The sequence below is a fragment of the Botrytis deweyae genome, assembly GCF_014898535.1.
Source record: "Botrytis deweyae strain B1 chromosome Unknown BDEW_009, whole genome shotgun sequence".
Lineage (NCBI taxonomy): Eukaryota > Fungi > Ascomycota > Leotiomycetes > Helotiales > Sclerotiniaceae > Botrytis > Botrytis deweyae.
This window is the reverse complement of record NW_024066216.1, coordinates 1,357,063-1,384,626: the sequence shown is the minus strand read 5'-3', so window position 1 is coordinate 1,384,626 and position 27,564 is coordinate 1,357,063. Positions and strand designations below refer to the sequence as shown.

The window sequence follows — 27,564 nt, the reverse complement described above, 5'->3', positions numbered from 1 at the left end:
TAGACAGATTAGCGTCATTATGGATTGATCGCGACCTCAAAATATCTTCTTATTTGTCGGATCACGGCGCGAGTTTAGAGCTTCAAATCTCATATCAACGCGAATCAATATGTTGTGCTCAAGTAAGTTTTGAAAGCTCCTAGAATTTATTTGGTACTTGCCATTGACTTTTTATAGTATCTGGAGAAGCCCCACAGCATCCAGTTGCTTCATCGAAATCAGGTAAGTGGTGTAAACAAGGTATCTATCCAGTGAGCTTAAGAATAACAGATTGCAGGCAACGTTTTCGAAAAACGACTCATCGAATCATACATTTCAGAAAATCATAAGGATCCAGTTACGGGAGAAGACCTCGAAATCGCAGATCTCATCGACCTCAAATCCGCCAAAATTGTTACTCCCAGACCTCCAACTCTCACATCGATTCCTTCTCTCCTTTCCACTTTCCAAAATGAATGGGATGCATTGGCATTGGAAAGTTTCACAATAAGACAACAATTACATCAGACGCGACAAGAGCTGTCGACAGCATTGTATCAACACGATGCAGCTGTAAGAGTTATTGCGCGGTTGACAAAGGAGAGAGACGAGGCTAGAGATGCGTTGAGCAAGGTTTCAATTGGTGCAGGAAGTGCAGGAAATGGCGACGCTATGCAGGTTGATACTCAAGGTCTTCCAGAAAATTTGGCGACTCTGGTTGATACTACACAAGCCGAGTACGAGACTTGACGAGACCCGAGTTATAAATTCGATTGCTAACGAATATACAGACTTTCCAAAAGCCGCCGAAAGCGACCCGTTCCAAAAGGATGGGCTACCACTGAAGATATTGGCCAATTTACGATCACTTCTACTTCAGAACCTTTATACCCTGGGTGTGTTTCACTCGCCCAGACCGAAGATCACTTAATTGTCGGTGGATCGAAAGGAGAGGCAGGTATCTATTCTTTAGCTGAACAAAAGATCACAAAGTCATTTGAAGCCGGAGGACCAGTCACGGGAGCTGCTTTCTATAAAAGTACACCTATTGTGTCTACTGCAAAGGGAGAGGTGAAGGTGTTTGGAGATGAAGAGCATACATTTACATCGCATGCTGGAGCGGTCAATGCTCTTGCATTACATCCAAGTGGTGAAATTTTAGCCTCTGTTGGTATCGACAAGAGCTTTGTTTTCTATGATTTGGCTGAGAAAGCGGCAATCACACAGATTTATGCAGATTCAGGTATGTCAATTTTGTAAATGGGAACCTGTCTGGCGCAAGCCTCGTTGACATCTTCTAGAACTTAAAACGGCAGCTTTCCATCCAGATGGTCATCTCTTTGCAGCTGGCGGCGCTGATGGACAGATTAAGTTATTCCATGTCAAGACAGGAGAAAGCGCTGGTGTAAATTTCGAGATTGACGGACCAGTCCAGGACGTTGCCTTTTCTGAGAACGGTATATGGTTTGCGGCAGTTGCCAAAGGATCTACCAGTGTTGTAATTTTCGATATCCGAAAAGAAGGAAAGGCCGCGGAGGCGAAGATTTTAGAAATCGGTGGACCAGTTGATGCTATCCAATGGGATTACACTGGTCAATTTTTGGCAGCTTCTGGACCAAGAGGGCTTACTATTTCCCAATACACCAAAGCTACGAAATCCTGGTCGGATGCTTTGAGCGTAGCTGTTCCAGCAACTGCAGTACAATGGGGCGAGGAAGCCAAGAGTTTGATCACTGTTGATAGTGAAGGAGTTGTGAATGTCCTTGGTGTAGCACCTGCATAATGGAATATGCATGATAGGGGGTCAAAGGAAACCGAGATGGGACGTGAATATCATGGAGTTTGGTGATTCGAAGATGTGAAATGGAATAAAAATTAGGGATAGGGCCCCTTTTCACATGTTACTATAATGTTAGGGGAGCAGCATCTTTGGGATGCCCAAAATGAACAATAGTGGCGGCACAGACCAGCCAGCACTGAAACAAGACACAAGAGTCTGAGGTTGATAAAGTGGTGAAATAGAGAAATGATGGTAATGCGTAGTCAAAGTAGGCATCTCCAGATATTATGGGAATAGAGATTGAATAGTGAATACAATTCGAACTCGTATTTATTGTTGTATTGTATTGCACTGAATGCTTACAACAGCCGCACATTGCTGAAGGGTCTTCCGAGGTTGGACATTGTAAATACCTACATATCTACCTAGTACATCATCACGGAGGTACTCGAGTAGATGCAGTATCTTCAATTCTACTTTAAGTGGCAACTAAGTAAAGAATTTCACTTCGGAACAAAGATGATAAATCACCTGAGTGTAAATTCTTTCACAAATTCTACTGCACTCCACATACGACTCTGGTTCAATTATGAAATCTAATAAAATACACCCAGTAGCACGGTAGATTGTGTTCGCTTACTCATATCAATTTCTCATAATCGTCACTAGTTCTATATCAAATTGGGTCCAACTGGAACAACTTCGACTTCTTGTTACAACAACACACAACACCCCCACCACAAAAGAGACACATTCGATCACATACATACCATCGACTTATTGAGCAAAAGGATCTCTGTTCACCTCCTGATTTTGGTCAAGAGTTGTTCCTTTCCTTTTCAATCCATAAAAGTAATCAAAACTCCGAGCGCATATACTGGTGAGTTCTATCCACCATGGAGAATGAATGGTTAGGAAGTCGGGAAAGTCGTAAGGTAGGAAGCAAATGTTTACTTGTTTTCTTTGAGTAAAAGGTATATTTGGTTGGTTCTTTCTTTACTGACAATTTTTTTTAAAGCGATCTCTTGCAGAAATGTCTCAATCACATCCAAGAATTTCGTTGTCGCCGGAGTTTTTTCGAGAAAGTACCTCAAACTTGGGTAACTCCTCTTCAAGAATTGCACCACCTAACGTCGCCACATCCCCTCTCCGAGAACGACAAAGACGACGATCACCAAACCTCAATAATAATTCTGGACAATCTAGTCTGCGCAGTCGGCGTGCCGGTGGACATACTCAACCAGCAGGGGAAGTCGGAACAATGGAAGCATCATCTCGGCGCCACCGCCCGGTAGTGAACTCAGAAAATGTTATTGATTTAACATCCGATCAAGATGACGATCCTTCACCCCAAGTTCGAATTAATCCTGCAGCTGTTCGTAGGGCAGCCAACGGTCGAAGACACAACACACCTTCACCCTCACCCTCAGGTTCGCCTTTTCCTGCAGGCCGTATGCCAGCTCACAATCGGAATCCTACTGCATCGAGACTACCACCGAGATTAGGGAGAAGTGAAGCAAGATTAGAACAGTTTGTGGATCTCACAGGAGATGACGACGATGATGAGGATGACACTATTATCATAACTCATTCTCGGGAACGTTCCGTACCTCTACCTCCCCGTGCCCCGCCACTACCACCAATGCATGCTAGACTTGGAGTTTTTGAACGTTTGCAGAGACAGAGGAATGGGAGAGCTACCCCGCCTGGATTTGTAGCCGGTCATCTCGGTGGCAATCCAATGAGTCCACAAAGACCAACGCCGGCAGGCCCCAATGGTGAACTTGCGTTTGGTGGATTGAGAAATATGTACGACAACGGTGCGGGTATTATCATGGACGTCCATAATTTCTTGGGTTTTGGGGGTCGAGATGTTCATTTATTTGCAGATTTTCCAGCTATGCCAAACGGTATGGATTATGGAAGAGTGGCTTTACAAGAGAACAAACCCGAACATGTTGCGCCTCCAGCAGTTCCCGCAGGATTTACGAGATCGCCCACGGAGAGTGATACTGCGATTTGCCCGAGTTGCGAAGAAGAATTGATTCATAGAAAGGATGGTGAGGAGCCAGTAGCAAAGAAATCTCGTGGGGCACCGAGTAAAAAGGATAGAGAAGAACATCCATTCTGGGTCGTTAAGGATTGTGGTCATGTAAGTTCAATTTATTTCACTTCTACCTACCATCATTAACATCGAATAGGTCTTCTGCAATAAGTGTTTTCAAAACCGCACAAACGACAAAATATCCTCCTTCCGCGGAGCCAAGACAGTCCTTTGCGCAGTTGATGAATGCGAATCGATTGTTAAAAACAAGGATAGATGGGTGGGCATTTTCTTGTAACTTCACGATTTCGAGCCTACAATTCTAGGACGCTGGGCAATCTCAATCTTTTTTTTTCTGTGTCCAAATCAATAGGATACTATTTCACGAATCATCACCATACGATTTCTCTAGTTTCAAGGAGTTTTAGCATCATTGGTATCATTTACAGGATGGAGTACAAGGGCACTGGGGTGAATCCTAGTTGATTCACATAGGGCGGGCTTGGGCTTGGCTTATATTATTGTGTTCTCCACACCGGGGCGTTTTTGAGGGGAAGGGAAGGGGTGGAATGGGAAAGGAAGGGAGTAATTTCAAGTGCATAGACAGAGGAATCTATGTCCTTGAGACTCGGAAAATTAATGGAAAATAATGTCAGCGGGGGTTTGTGGAGTGGGTGGAGGAATTGAGCAAGTGAATAGGAAACATGCTCTGATATTCCAGCGACGAAATACGAATAGGTATCTCACATCTTCTCTTCTGATGATACCGGGGGAAGCATGTATATTAGAGGGGCAGCATAGCGAATACACAGCAATTGCGTTAGCATATTTGAAATGGTTATGTTTTGTGGTTATGCTTTTGTGGGCTGTGAGCCTGAATGATGTGGTGTGAATGATTCTGGTGAAGAGAAAGCGGCTGGAAAGAAGCGGGAGAGTAGGGGGAGAACGGGGATGATGGAAACGATGAAAGGGAAGGAGAGTGGGTTGAAAATGCGTGGTAGTAATCTGCTCTTCTGCATTATGTGTCTCTATCTGGTAATCCTTTTTCTCCATTCCATTCCATTCCCTAAGAACCTACTTTTCCACCCGGAAGCCTTGCTTCTCCCTCTTCTTCCTGAAAGGATTCTTTGACGTCTACTTGGTACCTAAGTAGTCTCTGACTTTTCTTCTTCCCTCTTCCTTTAATGACATTCATTCCATGATTCTTCATGATAATCTGTCTAAATACCCAGGTATGTAACATATCCCGCAACGATTCAGTGCCACTCTTACTTTTCTTTTCTTTTCTTTTCTTTTCTGCTATTGTCATATTCTGTATTTGTTGTATCGTCTACCTCTCGTGCTTGCACCCGAAACTCGGCTGCGCAGATGAAGGTCTTTGTGGGAAGTAGTGGTCCCAGTGGGTATGGTATATATATATATATACAGGAGAATGGGAGATCGCGAGGAGAGATAGTGCATAGCATGATGAAGTGGGGTTTTGCAATGGAGCGAGCATTTGAATTGGATGTAAGGGATTGTGGGTTTGTATCTTCTGGGGTTGGGGGAGAGCTTTGCGGGTGGTGGGTTTCAGGAGAAGGGGAATAAGAATAGGGATGGGGATGAGGGTGGAAATGGAGATGGAGATGTGTGTATGTATGTATGTAAGCGCGTTTTATAACAATATAAATCTTTTCCTTGAGATGTTTAATAATATCCCATTTCAAAAGTCTAGTTTACGAAAGATCGAGATGCATTGCATGTATACCTAATCTCTCTACGGTGAAAATCGGAAAGGGGAATACTAGGTAGGTACAGATATGTCCTTTACAAGTATGAGTAGGTAGGTAGGTAGGTAGGTAGGTACCTATAGCATAGTTCCAACGATACGTTTATAATTTTGAATATCATATCTGGATAGGATACTCTTACCACTCCAGCTACCTAGGTAATCATTCAACGACTCCTCGTTCCTCCACAATCCTCCCTCCCCCCTTCAAACTCTAGCGTATAAAATGTTATTATCTCACCCCCCTCCATCTAGCAATCTCCTCCTCCCTAAAATATATATCCAATATCCAAATCCAACCCCAACCCAGCCTCCTCCATCTTCCATCTTCCATCTTCCATCTTCCATCTTCCATCTTCCATCTTCCATCTTCCATCTTCCATCTTCCATCTTCCATCTTCCATCTTCCATCTTCCATCCTCCATCTTCCATCCTCCACCCCACCACAAAAACAAAATCAAAACCAACCATTCCAAGGTCTCTTACCCACATATCCATATCCCAAGTATATCTACCTAGTACCTAGTATCCCAAGTCACAAAATCAACACCCCTCCGCCCCCCCCCAATCTCCTCCTCTTCTTTTCTATTTCCTCGGGTCTCAGTAACTTGACACTTTTCAGAATTTCTTGCATACTACATAACACTTACCACTAGGTAATCTACTTCAGACTCTCCTCCACCCACCAGCTCCCTCTGTCCCACTCTCTTACCTCTCCACCCTCATCTGCTCTGGTTATCACTCACAAACCTTCAAAATTATCAATCCATCTGGATACCTTCTTATTCTCAATCACCGGACCCTTTCTCTCCTTCCATTCCTTCCTATGCAACTCAACCTGAGTCTCAACTCAACTATTAAAAGAGCTATTGAGACTTCATCCTCACCGTATTCGCCATGTTTCACAGTTTTTCGCAATCAATCAAATTTATTCAATAATTTTTAATTGCATTATGCGTTTTATCTTACTCTGCCATCTACCTCTGCCTAGGTAGTTTAGCAGGTACGCTTAGTATCCCGAAGCCGATCCTTTGTCCCAGTTCCATCCATCCATCCCAATTCAATGCCCACCAATTTTCTTCCTTTCATTCAATAAGATACCGATTCAATGTGATTCCCATATCAACCGTCCATCTTTCATCCGAAAAGAAACTTCGCCCGCCATGTTTTGCACTTTTAATCTCTGCATTTGCCTTTTGCGCCTGCCCCGACCTCTCTTCAAATATCCCCTCACCACTTCATGCACCCCCAGCCAGAACCACGCCTATGCTCAACCTTCGCGAGCACTGCTCAAGAAAACGCCTCCACCCCACACTCAAAGCCATCCATTATGTGCATATCATAATGTATCAACTGTTGAACTCGAAAAAAAAACAAGATAATCATCCTCTCCATTCAAATCATCAACATCATCAAGCATTCCGTCATATCATTGAAGCAACCTTGACATTGCATTAAACGACCCCATATGCAACGCGAAACCCTTAATCCCACCCCAACCCATGAATGAACACCTATACCCATTTGAACCAGCCAAAGAAGCAAACTCCGAAGATATGAATCCAACCCAATGTGAAAATAAGCAAAAAATAACCAAAGCGTGGTATCGTCAAGCACGCGTTAGAGACACAATTAAATGCGAAGGGGAACTTTTGTTCCATAAATAGAGTATCGTACCTTCCCATGAAGCCCCCCTGGAAAGCTCTGAATGAATGTACCATAGCCATAATTTCGTGTGTATGTATGTGAAACAAGCAACCTTCCATCCCCATATGTACCGCAAGATTAAAACAACAAGACATGCCCAAGTCTTGTCCTATTTTTTTTTCTTGCTAAGAAATTAGAAAGGGTAATAATAGGAAATTACTTTTGTTGTATGTGCGCGATCAGGGGCGTTTCCTGACTGTTAAATCACAAGAGATTGTCTTTTAATTTATTAGAGCGTTCTGCTCGTGTTTGCATGTGAACAGCTTGCGTCTCTAAAGCACGTGCCATGAGACGTGTTACTGTGACTTGAGTTAGTGTCTTTGAAAGTCGGATCGGGGATGAGGAATACAAACCTTGCCAAACTGCAGCTCTGTCGAGCTGATAAGCAGTCAATCTTAAGATCTTGCTTCCAAATCCACAGTTATCTAGAGCGGGAGATCTTTGGCCAGTATTCATCTGAACGGCGTTTGTCTGATTATGAATATTGTTTGCCAGTTCATGTTGCATCTTCGCTTCAGTGATGTTGACAACCTCTTTAACTCTCTCCAAAAGTCTGACATCCTCATCTTCAAGATATATGATAGCAGGTACGCTGCTGAAATCAACATCCGCATGACCCAGAATTCCGATATAGCGTCCTAGGCGTTCCTGCACCAAACTTATCCATTCGGCTACTACTTGTGCACAATCAAATGCGCACATGGCAGCCTGTAGTGGGAGCTCCCGGGAGGTAAAGTCTGCAAAAGTAATGCCGAATTTATTTGACATTACCAGGAAATCTGTTGCATAATAAGCTGCCTTTCTAAGTAAGCGTTCGCGATCGGTGGGGCCCTCTGGTTGGTTGGATGGAGAGGTTTGGAAAGCACTAGAAGATTGAACGTCAGGAGGAGAGTTTGATGTTGTAGGAGAATCGACGAACACAGAGCTTGCAGCTGAACCGCTTGAAAATTCCGTAGAATCTGTATTAGAGTTAGGGGAGTGTCCCGCATGCTGCATGGTGTCTTTTCCTCCGGCAAGTTCGATTGCCATGTCATCGAAGTTACGTTTCCAGAACATTTCTTTTGAAGCTGACATGTTCACGAACAGGCGAACATATGCCAAGTCGAGGAGGGGAACACTGTCGGCCGATAGTGGCCCCAGCCCAAATGGATTGGGTCGTTGCACACTGTGCTCTCGGGTGCGTTGCCATGCTAATTGCCATGCTTTTAGGGCAGGTTCAATGTGGCGATACATCTTTTCAGTTTCCTCAGTCCCCCACCTCCTGTCGACATGTCTCTGTCGGGTTTCCCACTACACTAGTGTCAGTATTTTTACTTCTGAGGACCTATAAATTGGATCAACATACAATGTAATTATGCAGCGCATTAATTAGAATCAGACATCCAAAAGTACTTGGCTTCAAATCACTCTGGGGTAAGTCTTGAGCATTGTGCCCATTTCCGAAATGTTGAGTTTGCGCTTGCTGATATTGCTGTCTATTGCCGGCTTGTAGTAGCTCGCCCAAAGCAGCTTTGAACGTGGTTTGATTGTGATTGGCCATTTTGGAACCACCCAGCGCATTGAAGCTATTTGCGGATTCAGCTGACCAGAATTCTTCGTTGCAAGGTAGATCAGACTCGATCTCAGAGTTAGTTAAGAAAGGAACATGATTGATGGCCGACACAAGCATGCTAGAGAGTATAAAGATCGCGTATAAAGTTCGTTTCCTCTCCTCGGCGGTTTTCCACTGGTGCCACTCCTGTTCATCATCTAGAGTTTCTGTTTTGATGAAGCCATTCATCGCATCGTCGCCATTTATCATCCGTCCATCCTGTTGTGATGATCCACTTTGAGCAGACAATGGTGGCTTGATGACGGCATTGGCAAGGCTAACCAAAGTAGCACAGTGAATGAGAGCATTTTCGCCTGCTACTTTATCGCCGGAGTTGAAACCATAGATAATGTTCAACAGCATAGCCTGTGCAAGAAATACTGGTGTGTGAGTGGAGTTATCCGGGGCTCTTGAACGGTGGTCCGCTCTGCGAACATCAGCTTTGCGCCGGGCTTCTATGTATAACTGTAGCATTTTCTTCGCCGATTCAAATAGCATCTTCGATTGTTGATGATCGCCTGCATATAATGCACCAATAGCAGCCATTGAAAGTGTAAGGCATCCAGGTCCTTCAACAGAAGTGGGAGCGCCTCGGCCATCATTTATAGGGGCCGAAAAATCGAAGTTAAGTGTAGGGATGTGCAAGAATGGTAAGTGTGGATGAAAGTACTGTATGTAAGCGCCAATGTATTTTTTGAGATCGGATGTGCTGGGGAGGTGAAATCTAATGCCTTCGCTAACACTGTTGGCTCGGACTAGTGGTCGAGGAGAGTGAGGAGATGGCGAGCTTGCAGAAGGAACGGAAAACTTTCGTCCACCAAAGGAAGTATTATGGGCCAGGGCATTCGCAAGGGCCGAACGGGTAGAGTCTGTAACTGTGGACAAAGGTAAGCTTCCGTGGATACTGCCGGTCGTGGAATTGGGGGTCTCCGGGGTAAGAGTCATTGGGGGTTGGAAACCTTGTGTGTTGTTCATTCCGGGCATTACAGAATGGTCCAAAGAACTCAATGGAGGCGGAGTAGCAAAGTATGGAAGATTATTCAGCGGTAGGCTGTGAGGTGAAATAGGGTTTCCGTTTGAGAAATGATCATGATTCTGGGCTAGAATTTGTGGTGATATACCGTTTCCAGTAGAGAAGTTTGCATGATTCTGAGGTACGCTATGTGGTGACATAGGATTCCCGTTGGAGAAATTTCCAAAATTTTGGTTACCATGATCCAAAAAGTTTGGTGTCATCAGAGGTGGTCCCGTCACAGGCTGGTGCCACATGGATGGTGAGCTTACAGCTATATTATTGGATCCATCCAGCATGATACCGTCACTGATCCCACTTTGACTGGCAGTACTGATTGCAGAAGGAGATGAACCGTCTATTATAGCATTTTCATCAAATGTCATATGCTGGGTAAAAGGGTTAATCAACCCGTTGAAACCATAAGAGTCATCCAAACCCGAGTTTCCCGAGTAATCTGGGAAAGTGAAAATTGATGTCTCATTGGAATCAAGAACCATCGAATCCGGTGCAATCATTGAGTCTGATGTGATCATTGGTTCTGGTGAGTGATTGAACAAGGCACTAGGATCTATCGTCGGGCTAGGACTATTTCCATTCGGAAATGAAAAGCCGGGTGAAAAGGTAAAGTCATGGTTCTGAAACCCTCCAGCGACCGGCGCAGTCCGCAACCCATTAAGCACCATAGGGTGATGCGTTTCAATCCTCGGCAACCCATGAGACATATTGCGGTTGTTCATCACAGAGGACATTCCACTCATTGGACTCATTCCGTGCATTCCACTATAATCAGAGTTGTGCATTGGTAGGTTCGCGAGACTAGCGTGACGACTATGGCCATGGCCATGGCCATGATTTGAAGGATGAATTGAATGATTTTGATTCCTCACTGCATAAGATTCATCTTGACCCAGAGCCATTTGCATGTAAGCACTTTCTGGATTTGTGATTGTATTTGCCCGTGGTCTCGGGCCCACTGGATTGACAATCGAGTGTTTTCGTACCCTGTTGAGGTTTGGTTTGCCAACGCCGGATACATTACTCATGGTGCTGCTTCGTCGATTTCTTGGTCTCGCAGGAGGTGTTATGTTTGTGTGCAGCTTCTGCTGGTGTCTCAACAAAAGGTCACTCCGCGCAAAGCATCTCTTGCACTCGTGGCATTCGAATGGCTTTTCTTTTGTGTGTGATCTTTCGTGTCTTTTGAGATGTTCCAGACGTGCAAAATGTCTTCCACATGTGTTGCAACCATGAGGTTTAGGCTTGTCGGTTTTTGATGGAAAGCCGTTGGGAGATTTGGGGGCAGTCGCCGTTGCAGATGCTGTCGATGCTATGGCTAATGTCAAAAGTTAATCAAGGCTTCTCCAGTACGAAGACAGTAGTGATATCTTTGATTGAACAGGTGATTTGTGTCCGAGTTGTGTATAAGATATGATTGCTACTTACCATTCTCCTCGCCATTCATCCCACCATTTGATTCAGCGCCGTTAGATGACGTCGTCTCAGACATGTTGGGCGATTGCTCTTGTTTGATTGTTGAATTATCCCCCATCATTGAAGAAGGCACCAAAACGAGGCTAAGATATATGAGAATGACTTCCTACGAAGGTTTGTACATGCTAGAGATTGTTCAATATTCCATTCGTTCCAGTGTGTGGAGAGTGATCGTTCGTGGCAAAGGTACGATGAATGGACGTTCAGACTTACGGACTTTCCCAATAAATCGAAACCTGGCGGGCTCTTTACTGGGGACTTGCAGTTCTTGGTGCAGCGATGCCGCAATAAAAGCGCCCAAGCCTTTTTCCGTTGTTGCAACCTTCGGCCGTTGTAATCTTTAGCCGATCCGACCCTTCACTGCTTTCTCGTTTCTGCAGACCAGTAAATGAAGTTGGTGTAGGTGATTCTTCCTTTGACCAGTAAGTGGAGTGAATATCTGCAGGCCCTTTTCCGGCTGTATGTAGGTATGTAGGTAGGTAGTAGGTAGATTTCTTGGAACTTATAGGATTCGATGGTAGGAAGTATGAAGTAATATTATGGTTCCGGCAAGAACAGTTTGAATATTCAAAAGTCCGACGAGGAATGAGAAATACTGGTGTCAAGTACCTAACTATGTATCCGAATACAAACAAACGGTGATTGAAATGATTGTAGTTCTGGTGTCTGTGGTTGTTGTGCTTTGGAGGGAAATGGATGTAGGATTGGATGGGATGTCGTGTAGTTAGTAGGTAGGTAGTTGAGATCCGGGGAAAGGCTGCGAGGTCTGTGAGGTGATGATACCTAGGAAGGTGGTAGGTAGGTGGTAGATACTACCTAGGTACTAGCAGAGAATATCTTCTGTGCGCGCTCTGTGCGGAGGAAATGCTAGAATGCTAGAATGCTATAACTGTACCAACTATTAAACTATTGTCTTCCTCTTCTAAGTGATTACTAGGTATCTATAAAACTAAAACCGGGACAAGAGATCAGTGAATTTTCTACTAAATCTTGTTTCCATTGAACTAATATTGAATGTTGGCTGAGAAAGAGAGAGAGAGAGAGAAGGGGGAAAAAAGGTAGCAGATCGAGGATTTGTTTCTCAAGTCGTAGATACCTTCAGAAACGGCGAGATGGTTTTGGATAAGCCGTATCGAGTTCTTTTGGTGGAGAACTAGGAATAGGATGATGAATGATACTGACCTTGACCTTGACTTGGGACCTTTCCACTATGGCCAATGACACAGATTGATTGAATATATGAATATATATTAATATATTCAAGAGCAGTCATTGGTCACATCCATATAATATGAGACGGCTTTTGTCTACCAGGTACAGGATGATGGGGTGGTGAATGGATCTCTTGGTGGAGACGGAGATGGTTGAACCAATTACCTAGTGGATTGATGATTTCTTGCTGTTTTAACAATGAAAAGAGAGTTCACGAGTTCTGAAGTCTTGAGTTCTTGTGTTCTTGTGTTCTTGCGTTCTGATATAAGTGAATGAATGTTTCGAAGAATTATCAGACAGAGGTTCGATATGATGTTGATTCCTAAAGAAGGAATGATTGGTGAATTAGACCCCTATTACATAGGTAGGGAGGTACCTCGATTGCTTTCTTCAATTGATATGGGAGTAGAAAGGGGATGCAATTGCGAAATGTATCAAGATGATGGTTCGTTGTGAAGGATATCAAGATGACAGATGAGATATTGGTACTGAGAAGTATCATTGATCATGATACAGACAATAGTTGAAGTAGATAGATAGCTAATACATCAGAGAGACTCGAAATGACCTACTATTCGATATTATCCAATAGGATTATTAGTCATCCATGACTTCTTTATTAATCGAAGATCTATTGAGTTGAATGGTTGGCTAATTGGATTGATTATGACAAGAATGAACGAAGGAAAGGAAGGAAGGAATGAACGAATGGGCGGATGAATTCATACTACCCCCATAGGTTTGGAAGTAATACATCATAGATAGAGTTTCCTTTGAAGAATTTGGTTCTGCGGGAAGGAATGGAGGAAGTATTTCATATCGCTTCATCAAAGCACATAAGCACCAAGCGATTCAAGGAGAGCTCCTCTGCAATAAATCAAAGTGTTGAAGCTCTCTCTACATCTGTGCCATGTAGCTACACCAGATGCTGTCAGGCACCTGGGCAAATCCTCTACCAAATTACTGGACAGTCACTTGGTATACAAAGAATTCTTTCCCTCATTCGTCATCAAAATTTTCCAAGCATTTCTAGATGATTCATAACATTTTCATAGCCGTCATCATGTAGAGGCATTACAAGCACAAAGGAAAGGGTAGGAGATAGTAAACGAATTCGGCAATTTGACCGAAGCATGATGATGAAAACGTTCAATATTTATCCTGCTAATCCTCAAAATTCATGCACCCAGTTCGATGGTCCGGGGAGTTGTTCGACTCTTAATTGTTCATCCGTACAGACTCATTCTATCGCATCTGAACTCACACAAACGCCAAACATTAAACTCCGGCGATTCGTATATGATCAATAGCAATGGTAAGAATTGGGTCACGACGAGTAGCAATTTGGTTCGTCCTAATCATTAACCTCCCCCGAAAGTTTTAAGCCTTGGTAACGGTGTAGATTAGCTCTCGGCTCTCAACCATCCAGCTGCTGCATGTAGCACGACAGCTAGTCCATAATTATCAACCCTATCCGCAGCAGCATGTATCGTCGTATCTAGATAGCTACGTAAAAGAATCCAGAATCCATGGTCCAGAATGTTTCGGGATGCCTAGATAGTACGTACCGCACACATCGGTTTATCTATCAATCAGTGAACCGGGCCGTTAGATCAAGACATCCAGTTGCAAGCCAAACCCAACTCCAAGACACTTCCTGCATCGTACGACATATGACAGAAACAAGAGCTGGAATCTCCGAAAGCAAAAAAGAGCATATCCAGAACTTTACTTACATTTCATTACTGTGCCGGCTGCGTTTTGAGTTCTTTCTGAGGCCCCACCATCCTTCATTACACCTCGCCGCTCTTAACCGAGAGGTCCGCCCCTAATCCACAAATGCTGATGAAAAACCACTGTGCAGAAATTAGAAATGCTTCGTACCACTCACAATAAGCCTGTACTAATTCTGCTTCTCCTTCTACTTTTCCCAATCGAGGACACACGGGTGCATTGCCTCGAACAAGTCGAATATAGCTTCATCTATCTCAATGATTTGTACACCTCAATATCAATGAGCCCACGAGACGATACACCAAAGGGCTGTCAAAATCTACCGATCCGTATATTTTACTTCGAAACACGATCAATGATCCGTCATCTCCACAATCATCCCTACATATTCAACTCGTGCTTCTCCAGACCCCGGACGGGTACATATCAAAAGCCTATCCTATATCATCAAAAGACCATGAAGTGATCCAAGCTTGTTTGTCCAACAACGATACGATATCAAAATGATGCTTTAAAGATATTGAGGACGATATTACAAGAACTAGCTGTCCAGGTGCGTGGGTAGAGTTTGCCGTATTCTTCTTCATCTAGACCTATTGCGAGTGTGTGCGTACCTTACGTACCGGTATGACGACAAAGGCTCAGGGAACGTTCTTGGACTTTCAACTTTCTCATTGGTTGATTTCGATCTTGATTATGATCATGTTATGTTTTCCATTGATTTCTATGGAAACATCAATCTCGAAACCATGTTGCGGAACGGCAAAAATTTCTATAAACGAACGCCCATACTAGTTCTTCCTATCGCCACCCCAAACTTTCAATACTCACCTGATATTCGTTGGATCTCCCTTGGAAACAAGCTCGACATCCACTCGGAAGCCGGCAAAATGATATTAATCGTCAATTATACTACATACCCTATGTCATGCTAACCATGGATATAATGCCATGCAATGCAAATAAGGGTTGAAGACGTTAGACATATGTGAGGGTATACGCCGCCACCACCCTCAAGGAAACATGGCAACACCTTGCCTTCTTGATCGAATAGCATACCTAGTGGGACTTGGGAAAGAAGTCCAGATTCCATGAGACCTTCCTGGAAATACAATCGAGAATGAATTCTACCCTTGTTTCCCCAGCTTTCTCTCTGGTCGCAAATGAATGGATGGGACGATATGTCAATATGTTCAACCCAAAAAGTCTTCTCCTAGCGAAACCAACCAAAGTGTTAATATTATCCGAACTGTGCAGGTATATCCAGATGTAATATAACGCAGATAGTGACTCCCTAGTACTGTCCAACCCAGCTGTTCATTGATTGGGACAAAATGCGCTGACAGTCTACCCACACCCACGAACCCCCCTTTGTGACCCAGACCTAAAGAATTGCATACCCTCAGCCTCGGCGAGCGGCATATTCCATCAATTCTAGGTCCTGCAGTGCCAAGATAACTCTGATTGGAATGAATTGATCGGATTAGATAGCTTGACATGTTGATGGTGCTACCAGTTACTCAAGTTAAGTCGGTAAGTACAGACAGAGCTGTTCGGCTGTGGAAACTAAGCACTACAACCATTCTTCACCAACACCAACACCAACACCAACAACCAACAACCAAGCTCTGAAGTTCTGAAATTCTGGAGTAGACAGAATCTCCATACATCCGAAAGTCTGGGGAAACATTTTTATACATGCCTACCCAGTATACCAACAAAAGTAACTTCATGGTACGCTTCAATCTCTCTTCATTCCCGAAACTTTATTTGGACTTGCTAATTCAATACCCATGAACTTTTGAGACGTTGTTAAGAAATTGCTAAGATGTAATTTACCAGGTTCTGCATACTTCAGCCGTCCATTACGAATTCACGATCGTGTTGCATTTCCATAACATGGATTACACAAGGGTAAGCTCATGATTCCTTTCAATCTTACAACAGTGGATGGATGAGGCTTTAGTAGAAGACGGCTTTCTGCATCTTCACTCTTCTAGATTTCTTGTGCCTTTTTCTTACCTCTCACACCCACAAGCTAAGAATGAAATCACACCCTCCACGCAGTATCATGCACCTATATAAAAGCCTACATAACCCCCATGAACTACCTGCGCAAATCCGAGATTCACCCGTTGCCGAACCTCACCTCCGTCCAACAACTTTACCCCAGAATCACCATTTGGGAAAACGGCACGTCTATTTGGACTGGGTATGCGACCAGGGAGCTTCGCTAGTAACATCTAAGCCCCTGTTCAGCACCCTAGTCGTCGCATGAATTTAACTTAATTTTAGGACCTGCTGACTTCCTGCGCATATATCTAGTCTGGTTTTGAGAGAAAAAAGGGAGGAAAGGTACCAGAAATTTAAATTAAGATGCAGAGAGGTGACACTGCAGTATACCCATCAAAAATGTATGTGTATACCAATTATGAAAGATTGGCCATCACGTCTGATAGATGCCATAGGATATACAAATGCAGCCCGCATGCGAGTATTTTTCAAAACGTCAAGATGCATATGGCTGTTAAGCTACATTACTCAATTTTCCCACTAAGAAGCAATGGCGTGAAGGAATCAGACCCCCAATTCATCTCATGCTTCCTTTTCTGCTAATACGAATGTTAGCTTTGGCTTGTAGTTTGTTCGGGATATATCCAAAGCTTGGCTATCCCAAATAGTGGGTTCATACTACGATCCTTTCGTCGGACTTTGGAAAACATACATAATGCCGATTTTTGGAGAATCGGTTCATGAGAGTCTTGTGTGAGGAATGGATTCAATATAGAGAAGAATTGTTAAATCCTGAAACAAATAATGTCTTCGATGAGTAGTCTAGGTGGGAATTTTAATACACTCACTCCAACTATCAAGATTCAAGTGTCTACAGCGGCAACCTAACCCACCGAACCTTATCGAGTACGAGATACATTACCATTCTAGGACAAAAGTAGCTTGCGAAAACTCGCTTACTAAATCCACGAAGGAAGTAAGTATCCTGTCTTTCTTTTCCTGTTCGGGAACTGCAGAATTCGAAAAGTCGTGTCGATCACATCAAGATCTGCATTCAATACATCTGTACGATAGCAGCCTTCATGAAGTTCGTAAGTGTACATACGACGATGAGCTAACGAACCGCATCTTTAGGTTCCGTGGCGCATTATCTATTATTATTCATCACTCGTATTTATCATTATCATTAGTGATTGATATTGGTATCGGTATTGGAAGCAAAACTTGTACATATCTAGATACCCTCCCCCTGCGAAGAAGTCTGCGCAGAATGTGATCCAGAATAATAGTCTCAATTACTCACTGGATTTACAACTACATCCTAGTGAGTGGCGAGCATCAATGCTCTGCTCTGTTCTCCTTTCTTGTACAACGAAATCGTTCAGTGACGAAGATTGTATCAAATTAGATAAAATTCTCGCAATTCAAAGTAGGAATAAGCGCGTATTCGGCATTCTTCTCATACGCTTCCATATCATGCTATACTGTGGAATTATGTGAAAGATGTTGTATGGTACGGAAAATGTATCATTCAGAACCACAACCTCCTTTCTCTGATCTCATTTCATTTCATAACACCATTCATTCATTCATCCATCCTTTCACTCTGATCTGCATCGTCAACTATCCAGATAGTTCTCTCACCCAATTCAAGTCTATGTCCATCCACCACCAGACCAGCAGCATCGTACATCCCATGAAGACTCGCATCTCGAGACATTGAGCGTCGCTTATCTTGCCGCACGGAAGACTCAGGGTCCGTATGCCAATGACAAGTTAGGTACTCGTTCGAGGCGCGGCTGCATCATTCTCTCCATGTCGATGTGATCGGCGCTGATACGCGTGGATATGTCGATCGATGCATGTCGATAGCTTTCAGGGACCGATGATCTTTGCAGTTTCTGTATTCCCACAAGTTAGTTTACTTTGCGGGTGAGAGTACCTCGAGAGTACGTTGATACTCCTTGTGCTGGTGTTAGGGGAAGTCTGTTTACAGAATTCCTAGACTTAGAATCGATGGATTATGAAGATAGAGGGGAGATAGTCCTACAACGCTCTCTCTGTAGTCTACTAGTGACGTGACGATACCTGCACATCCGCACATCTGCAAATCTAATTTAAGATATCCTCCCATCATAGAAAGTCTTACTACCTCAATATTGCTTTGATTATAGTACCAAAGTATTATGTAAGACTATAATAGTTTGACACGGCTGACTACGAGCCTATGGAGAAGTATTGAATCTTCACTTCCGACTCCTGTAATTACTAGACGAAATGAAATTGATGATTTTGTAGGCATGATACTGGTAGAAGCGAGAATCCATGTATCATCTCACTATGTACGATCTTCTATTTCTCTATTTCTCATTTCTTGAGACCGCATGCTTGATACACTTTCTTAACTCACTTGCCTACTTTTGGAATACCTCTCGAGTCGGCTGCTTTCGTCCCTCCATTACTTTCACACTGATTCTTCCTCTCAAAGTTCAGATCAAATTTGACACTGATCCTTCATTCGACGACCATCATATTTCTAAGTAAGAAACTGTAATTTTGATTCTAACCGAGATCCTTTCATTATTATACTCCCCTTACAAAAGGTATTAGACATTGTAAATCAAGGTAGTGCCGCCAACTAGAAAGGTCTCTTTGGAGATATTTACCCATCATTCACCCGCGGATGAAAACTTACAATCCAATTCAGCTCTGATCGATATCATCATTGCATGAAATGGCACATACATGCTAGCTGGTCTCTGCGACAAACGGCTCACCAGAACCTTGTTACTCTCAATCAAACCCCTTCTTCGAGAAAACCAGTTGAGGTTTTCAGAAATCCATCTTTGTGTCTAGGGGTCGTGGAATGAGGAGTGGGTACAGTGGTAAATGGATACTGCGATCCAATTGTTCGATAGAATAAAGAATGAGAGATCTCCAGCATGCGGTGACCTCCTAGCGAATATATAAGAGAATTTTTCAAGAATATTATAACACGAGACAACAATTTGAAGATCCACTCCTACGACCTTTCATCTTCACCCTTTATCCCTCGTAAGTGAGCGTGAATAGATCAACAACCACCACACCCCCATTCTCCATTTCTTCATTTTCCCATCCCACAACATAGCGAAAAGGAACGGAATTCGAAACGAAAAGCGGGAATATCTGTACACACATATTGGCGACAAGTCCGACCTACTTCATAGGCTACAAAGCGTATGGAAAATGAACTAAGAAGTTGATCATACCACCGAGCCTAGACAAATTCGGCAGCGGAAACTTCTACTCAATCTCACAAGCACCATACATATCTAATAATTAATAAATATAATCAATCTTTGCAATGTAAGTAAATATCCCCGCAGACGCCACGTGGAATTAACACATTTCGACCCAAAAGACACTACTCCGTAGATTATCTCTAGCACCCAGCCTTCGATATGCTTTCCAGGACGCTCGTCAGAAGCTATCTTGTATATGAAGGGGTATAGATATGCAATAAAACAACTCATTTTTTCCAGCTTGGAGAATGTAATTGGAGGGAGTATATGGTACTAGTAGTAAATTACAAACGCATTTGAACTACCAGAGACTACCGTGTAGATTATTTCTGGTGTGTTCACTTCGCATACGCTCGACAGGATACTTGTCAGGATGCACGATAAGTTGAGAGTTGTACATGTAAAGAGCACAGCAAAACTATTCTCGTTGGTTCTGAAGAATATAACTGGGATATGTAGCTAGGTGAGAGAGACAAGGGAGAAGAGGTAATCGAGAAGCAGGAATTGGGAACTAAGAATTGAGGAAATGGGAATGAAAATCAGGGATGGAATCGAAAAATTGGGAATAGGGAATAGATATATCCATCTACCTGTGCACTTTCTTTCTTCAAGGTACGATTAATAAATGTATCATATCAGCTCCTAGTCAGTAGTTTGAACTTTAGAGTATCTCTCCACCGGGGCTGGCGGTTCGGAACGATCGGGTATGTATGTGCATTGTGTGATGGGAAACATAAAATCCAGATGCGATGTTCTTATCTGCCTCATCTAGACCTCGAGTGGAAGTTGGGGATGAGGAGTTACTGGATGGATCTACGTGCAGTATACTCGCTTACTTGCTACCACCGAATACAGAGATACGATTTTGAAGATTTTGCGTATGTGATATGATATATTGAGTCTCGACACTGGATCTTTGTCGCGATACTAGCTTATCTTTTCTTTCCTCTTTCCTTTTCTCGGTTTTTCTTCCTCTGTAATATCATCCTCTCGGCGTATTCTCTCCCGCTGGGCTGGGGGGGGGGGAGGATTGTGAGATATAAGGGGGCGGGTTGTTTTAGCATATAAAAGGAAAAGAAAGATACCTCCCAACCTCCTCGTCTCCATCTCCATCTTTATCCCCAACTTCTCGCTCTTCCATTCCATGCATGCAATTACACATTCAAAATACGGTAACTCTAGCTCGGAAAAGAGGGCTAGCTAGTGAGATTCTGTCACTCATCTTCATCACTATCAAGCTCAAGCTTAAGCTCAAGCTAAAGCCGATCTTTTCTCTTCACTCTTCACTCTTCCCCAACCATCTCTTTTTCTTTTCTTCCCTCTGCTAAAGCCAAGTCAACCTATCTACTCCATTCCCTCCCATTCGATACCTCTTGGTGTATCTCAGAGAGGAGAGAGTACATATTCAGTTTAATGATACCCTGAGTCTCCGAGTATGTGATTACGTTCTTGCTTTTGCTTTTGCTATCGCTATCGCTACTGCCCATTCGTATTAGCAGTACATATAGTCATCTGTGAGGAAGCGAGCGGATGGTCAGTCATATCGAGACTAATCAGGTAAATCAGGACTTGGCTTCCCTTGCTCATTCTTTTTTTCTCCTTCACACTGCAGGTCATAGATCCGGGGTGATGGAAGAGTAAGGTATAGAAGAGTAGCTTTTAATATACATGTGAGCATATCATACAGTTGAAAGATACACGGTACTGGCTCTTGAGATTATTTTGATTATGAATACTATTTTATCAAGACTAGAATGCGAAGAAGGGAAGTCAAGATTAAAGAACCTGCATGAATCAACTTCCCTCTCTGATTCTTTATTTACATTCTGAGTCCTTCTATATCGGTCCACCTCGACCTAGACAGTTGGAAACCTATCAGCTAAAAAAGTGTCTTGTTCTCTGCAGACGAGTCCACCGCCCCAGAAGCCACTTTATTACGTTTATTTCATTACGGAACTTCTTAGCCCACTATCTCAGAGTTAGAGATCTGGAGTTATGATCGTGAAGGCTCTTGTGTTTTTTCTTAAGACCTAACAAACAATCATTGCGTCATCAAGCCCGGTTAAAGGCCTAAAATTCAAACCACGAGTATAGCAATCATTTATCCGTTGCGCAAACTTCACATTGTTCTCGGCTATTAGGAAATTCCGACAAAAGAATGAAGCCGAGAGGAGCTAGCGGTGAAGAGAGCCCATATGGAACAAAGCAGATGAGTTGAGTGCATGCCAGTAGATACCAAATCAGCACAAATTGATGTACGTAAGATTGCTGGAAATTGATCGACGTGCCCGCGAGGTAGAAAAAACTACTTCCATTCTCGGTGCTTTCTCTCTCTGTCTTGCTGCCATTGACAGGTTGTCAGAAACTGCACCTTACACAGTAAATCGACTTGGTCGAAAAAAAAGGGTGTATAAGAATTGAAAATGGACCGACCTACATAAATTTGTAATAAAAAATAGTAACAATTTGGGGATTTTGGCAATACTCATTTGACGTATACCCTTGGTCAAGGACCAATGTATCTTGAATCTTGCTCAAGGATATCAACCTCGCAAGGTCTGGTTGAGGAATGTAGCATTGTGTAAAGAGATAATGCTGACAAAGCAAGAATAATCCCATGGCTAAATATTCATGAAGAATACGGTGTAACTGACTGGGAATATCGAAATGGCTTACATGCATAAGCCCCTCTGCCAACTCTCATATTCATAAAGAACTTTCTTGACCCGCCACAATCCGGGTGCTTTGCATTGAATGCATTCAAATCCATATGGAGAACGGAAACTGCTCAACGCGCATCACCCCAGCATTAAACCAAATATATGCTGCACGAGATGATTATTGTACATCTCAACCCCACTCTTGAAGCATCCGCTCATTCCGCCATATTCGACGCTCGAGACATGCAACATGGAGGACAATCTTGATGCTAAAGATTTCTTTCAGTAGGGTTGAGCTTTTGGTCGTTGTACTAGGGCATAATACACCGGGGCACGTGGTCATTAATATTGGGCATCAATCCAAATCTTTGCATCACAGCACTCCTATTGGTTTTGGTACCCACGGCCCTTCCCAGCGCGACCAGCCTTTCTCCGTACAATTTGCAGAAGATTTGTCGTCTTTAGGTATTTGTATGGATGCAGCGGCAGTATCCAAATCATGTTCCATTTTCACCATTCCCGCTCGGATATCGTTAAGATCTTGGGCGGTTGTATTGGGAACAGATGTGCTTTTCCTTTTAGGAGATTTAGATTCTTCCCAATCAGATATCTTCTGTCGGAAATTGTGCGCTTGTAATATCGTCATTGGGTCTTCTAGAGATTCCTCCAGTTCACCTAGCGCACGAAGAAGCTCGTCTATCCCGTAGGCTTCAAGTCGATCCTTAATCATATTCAGATTTATTCCTTGATCCTTCCGCTCTAGAACCCCTCGTACGAATATCTTGCAATCGTCATCCTTTTCATCGATTGATAAATCTGCCCAGTAAAAATCCCAAATCCACTTCAATGCTTTGCGCGCAGCTATTCGAAGTTTAGGAAGTGATGGGAGTTCTTCGTGGGTAGCCTGATGCCGAAGTTCGACGTATGTAGCTGGTAGACCGATTGTTTTCGCAATTGAGTACATACTTAATTTGCGACGTTTATCTTGATGACTATCTAGGAGACCTGTAACGAAACTAATGACCAAGCATAAAATGAATAAGTCGGGTGTCATAAGTGAATAGATCATGATAATACTTCAACGTACCGACAGAAAGCAGCAGAATAAGCAGCTCTTACACAATAGGATGAATTTCCAGGAACATCATTTAGAATAGCCGAAGTAATGATCGCAGAGGACTCGACGAGATGCGGACAATTTCCTCGTTGCATCCATACGGATATGAGGCAGACGGCTTGTCGACGATAAGAATCATTAGGAGGGGTTGTCTCAGTATTTTGGTAAAGCTTTTCGCGCACTTGGAGAAGCTCGCGACGCGTTCGCCAGGGCGTAATTACGAATTGAACCATAGTTTGTTCGTATTTAGAAACTATGTGGAGAAGGATAATGTTTGGGAAAGATACGTCGAAGAAGGGTGGAGTCGTTGTGTTGACTTGCGATTGTATGAGAAATGTTTGAAGTTTATCCAAAATATTAATCAGAGCTGAGTTGCTTGCTATGATGCCTCAGGACGTCCAGGAAAAGTCTTGAGGCTGCCAGGCTGCTGCCCTCCGTGTGATCTGAAAGCCGAAGTTTTAGCGTTGAGACTAATACCCAATGGAAGTGACAGCACGTGTATTGATTGATATTCACGTGTTCACCAGCACTTTTTAATGAGGATCAAAGAATTTTGTCTTATCTGTTAAATCCGAAAATTCATTCGGGGGTATTGATATTGTGTTAAGCTATCTATATACATATACATATCAACCTCTTGGGGAGATACTTCCTTCACCTGTTGGCATTGTTGAATACAAGTGCCTAGCAGGAATTTGATACATCCCATCCCAACATTGAGCCTGTGCTCATTCCAGTCATTGCTGACATGATCCTATAGTTTCCAATGCTCCAATATAGCTAATCCCAATACCCAATCCAATCCAACTCCATCGCTAAATTTCAAAGTCATAAAGTTTTTCCCATCCAAAGTTCCATGCTCCTTTCAATCAGATCCAGCCTGCATAATTCATTGCGTAACTTCCATCGAAGTCGGGGAAGGGCTGTGTAGTGCCCATCATATAAGTGGTAGTATCAGCCAGTTGTGTAGGTTTCTCGGGTACAACTTCCTCCTCTTCTTCATCTTCCCCTTCACCATCCTCCTCGTCATCTTTGTCGTCGTCCTTCTCAGCGGGTGGTTGCCATGTCTCCTCCAGCTTCAAGCCTTTACCAGCTCCTTCGGGTCGACGATAACTGTTGCCGAGAAGCTGTGATGACATCATTCGGTAGTTGTCAAGTTGAGGATCTGACAATGTCATCTTGCTATGGTCTGGAGTATCGTACAATCCCATACCAATCAACTCCTCACCCTCTGGTTCGTCATCAGACAGTGGGTGATATGGTATCGATTCCTCTGGAGTGAAGGTGGGTTCAGGATGTTGAATAGGTAGAAAGTTATCTGGTGTAGGCGGGGCGGTACCATCCTCGAATCCATTTGCGGCAAAGTTGTTCCAATCAAAATGTGAATACATTGTTGGATCTTGGTTATTGTTTGTGTATGGAGCCTGAACAGACATCATATGATTCTCTAATGGTGTAAGCTCTGGGGTGTATGCCTGATCGAGTGGGTATGAGGTAGGTGCGGTGTCGAATGGGTATGAGTCTTGATGATCCTCACTGTAAGGCATTGACATGGGAGAAAAGCTGGAGTCTGGTGATCCGTATCCTGAGTAGACGGCTGGTGTTGAGGCATCAAAGTTGTAATACTCCTGGGAATATGGGTATCCACTGGTGGATTGTACTGGTTGGTACATCTGTTGTTGTGTGGATGGATGCCAACTAACAGGACGATTAGATCTCATTGGCATCTGTGTTGGAAGTCCATTGTTCGATTCCCATTCGTTAGTCGTCATCATTTGTTGCTGTTGCTGTTGCTGTTGTTGGTTGAGCATCATCATCTGTCGTTGGTATGAGCCATCTGACATGAGAGTCCTGCGTCGGTTCTGTTTTATGGAGCATCGTGGGCTGTTGTTGGTACTGTTCGGTTTGGTGACTCGCATTGGTGCCATATTTCTCTGTCCATTTGATATAGATAATCGATTTCGAGACTGTGAAGGTTGAGCCATTTGCCTCGAAACGTTTTCCAGAAACATCCGAACATTGTCATCATAAGCCATCATGTTCGTTCCATATGCTGAAGTAGCATAAGCTGAATCCATTTTGTGATATCGTACAAGAGAGAAGATAGTATGAAAGAGAATGTTTGCAAGTTGAGGAGGGGTTGGTGGAGGTGTATAAGGTAGTATATGAACTAACGTCAACTGGACGTTAGTAGTCTAAGTATCATAGCCTTGATATGAATTGAACTAGAGAATGCTAAACTTAAATTATAGGAAAAGACCCTACCCAATCTTCCATGTGAGGATTAAATATCGGCAGTACAAATTTGAAAGACCAATATGCAAGTGACTTACCGTAAGGTTGCGGTATGTCGTCTGTGTCATATGGCTGATCCCACGAATGTGTAAGGATTAAATCATAGGGAATTTACCGGGTCTGAGCTTCTTCTGGGGATGCTAGACACCAGGGCTTTGTTGGCGGTCAAAAGTCAAAGCCCCTGGCTTGCAACATACACAGATTCGAAAAGCCAGCGGTACAAAAGAAGACCAGGGGGTAAGCTACATCCCGCGGCTGGATACATATCGCGTACGAGGCTCCTTCGCCCCAGGTGTGTGGTAATCAAAATGGTGCGTGTCAAACGATGAATCAACTTCCTAAACAGGAGAAACTTGCTTTGCGAGGAAGAAGGGCGAGAAAAGGCGGTCAGGTTGTATCAGCACAAGGGTGGGATGAATTTCCATTTTTCAAGGGTGTATATATCAAGTAGCCGACGGGGTCCAAAAATGCCAGATGCCACTCTTCTTGATGTGCTTTGCATGGGTGCGATGAACCTTTAGCATAATTAGTATATCAATCTAAGCCAAATATGTGGCCTTCCCGTACTGACGCAGCGCCTTTGGAAATTTTTGTATGTGGATATTTTCGATACTGTCGTTAGTGCACATGTTAAATTGTGGAATTTAGTCAAATTCTCGGCCCCATCGATGGTCCATCACAAAACGTGGGCAAGCTGGGCAAGCATTCCAATGGCTCAACCTAAACTCCGTAGTACTCCGTACATGAAGAACCCCTCGGTCATTTAGTTTATGAGGAGGGTCATTCCATTGGGAAGCCTCGAAGGTTCACTGGTACTAATCTTGTGCTAACCAACTATTAAAAAGACGGCTCAGGTAATAGTAGCCTAGTTAAGAGTACGTATTGCAGGTCAATACGATTAGGTAGAACCGCACAGGACTGGCAAAGCAGAACAATAGTACGAACAATGAAATGCAGTGCTACCGACCAACTGCAATGTATCTAGACCTGGCATGGTCATGATACTTAGGTAGGTATCATGAAGCATCTAAGTGGCAAACGCGACTCATTCTACATACCCCATATTGTATCTAATACACACTACAAATTGAATCTTGGCTAATATGACTTTCCGAGCTCACCGCGTAATATTTTTTCTTTCTCAAAGATGTGTATGGCATAAGCTATCAAATGAGCGAGTACATTGTCAAACAATCCTGTCAGATACTCCATATATTAAAATTCTGATGAAATGCAGATGGGGTAACGCACATTTTCCTTTTGCCTTATTGTATAACACCAACACACGCTTTGTACGCTATATTCGATATGGGAAAGAAGGCGAGACTTTTGACGGCGGAGAGAGTGGGGCAGCGGTAACGCGAGTAGCAGCAGCTAACTAAACTTATTTTGAGTACAGTCATAATTTGGGAATGGGATGATGCAGAAATAAATCACCGACCGTTCAACATCCTTGAGATCCAGGTTTGCGTGGAAAAACTTTACATGTATTAGTCTGTACTAGGGTTCGCTAAGTAAGGATAATCGATTAGATGTGGATGTGGATGGATCTTGCTAGGGGATTGCGAACAATCCATGAACCAGCCACCATAGAAGAAAAAGTGCTAATCACGAAACATCCAATGATATGCATCGACCAGCATCGAAAAAGCCTCTTTCTGAAACTATGAGCCACAGTTCCATTAGTGTGATAAGTAAGAAAACTTAAAAGGACTCGGATGGAACCACTTAAGGAACGAAGTGATAATTTCAGGTGCGTCAAGAATTGTCAATCGTTATCCCATCGTCACGAAAGCACGATGATCTTGAAATATTGGTCATTGCCATTCCTGTTCGACGGCGTTTCTAAGTTTGAGACCAAGGCACCCAAATTATAT

At 43.3% G+C, this 27,564-nt stretch overlaps 5 protein-coding genes across 5 annotated transcripts; 2 read left to right on the top strand and 3 right to left on the bottom strand.

Annotated features, from left to right (window-relative positions):
• Positions 1–109: 109 nt before the first annotated feature.
• On the top strand, positions 110–2,254 carry EAE98_005035 (uncharacterized protein; the record flags this gene model as incomplete). The annotated part of the gene is made up of 5 exons (XM_038952656.1): positions 110–122; positions 178–222; positions 278–716; positions 771–1,222; positions 1,281–2,254. 5 exons carry the CDS (start codon positions 110–112, stop codon positions 1,760–1,762), a joined length of 1,431 nt encoding a protein of 476 aa, XP_038811306.1. The 3' UTR covers positions 1,763–2,254.
• Positions 2,255–2,655: 401 nt separating this feature from the next.
• On the top strand, positions 2,656–4,101 carry EAE98_005034 (uncharacterized protein; the record flags this gene model as incomplete). Its single annotated transcript, XM_038952655.1, has 3 exons — positions 2,656–2,694; positions 2,778–3,911; positions 3,961–4,101. 3 exons carry the CDS (start codon positions 2,656–2,658, stop codon positions 4,099–4,101), a joined length of 1,314 nt encoding a protein of 437 aa, XP_038811305.1.
• A 2,377-nt stretch (positions 4,102–6,478) lies between these two features.
• On the bottom strand, positions 6,479–12,610 carry EAE98_005033 (uncharacterized protein). The gene is made up of 6 exons (XM_038952654.1): positions 12,555–12,610; positions 11,586–12,321; positions 11,325–11,497; positions 8,624–11,214; positions 7,632–8,568; positions 6,479–7,577 (listed from the first exon to the last, which is right to left on the bottom strand). The coding sequence occupies exons 3-6, from the start codon at positions 11,431–11,433 to the stop codon at positions 7,483–7,485; spliced, it is 3,732 nt and encodes a 1,243-aa protein (XP_038811304.1). The 5' UTR covers positions 11,434–11,497; positions 11,586–12,321; positions 12,555–12,610; the 3' UTR covers positions 6,479–7,482.
• A 9,442-nt stretch (positions 12,611–22,052) lies between these two features.
• EAE98_005032 (uncharacterized protein) lies at positions 22,053–23,625 on the bottom strand (the record flags this gene model as incomplete). Its single annotated transcript, XM_038952653.1, has 2 exons — positions 22,053–23,291; positions 23,363–23,625. 2 exons carry the CDS (start codon positions 23,623–23,625, stop codon positions 22,649–22,651), a joined length of 906 nt encoding a protein of 301 aa, XP_038811303.1. The 3' UTR covers positions 22,053–22,648.
• Positions 23,626–24,261: 636 nt separating this feature from the next.
• EAE98_005031 (uncharacterized protein) lies at positions 24,262–25,470 on the bottom strand (the record flags this gene model as incomplete). Its single annotated transcript, XM_038952652.1, has 1 exon — positions 24,262–25,470. One exon carries the CDS (start codon positions 25,468–25,470, stop codon positions 24,262–24,264), a length of 1,209 nt encoding a protein of 402 aa, XP_038811302.1.
• Positions 25,471–27,564: the final 2,094 nt, after the last annotated feature.

Coding starts and splice junctions, on each gene's coding strand:
- EAE98_005033 (XM_038952654.1), bottom strand. CDS start 11,433: ATGATGGGGGATAATTCAACAATCAAACAAGAGCAATCGCCCAACATG. Junction 8,569..8,623: donor ATGCGCTGCATAATTACATT/GTATGTTGATCC, acceptor ACACTAGTGTAG/TGGGAAACCCGACAGAGACA. Junction 7,578..7,631: donor CAGAGCTGCAGTTTGGCAAG/GTTTGTATTCCT, acceptor CTCAAGTCACAG/TAACACGTCTCATGGCACGT.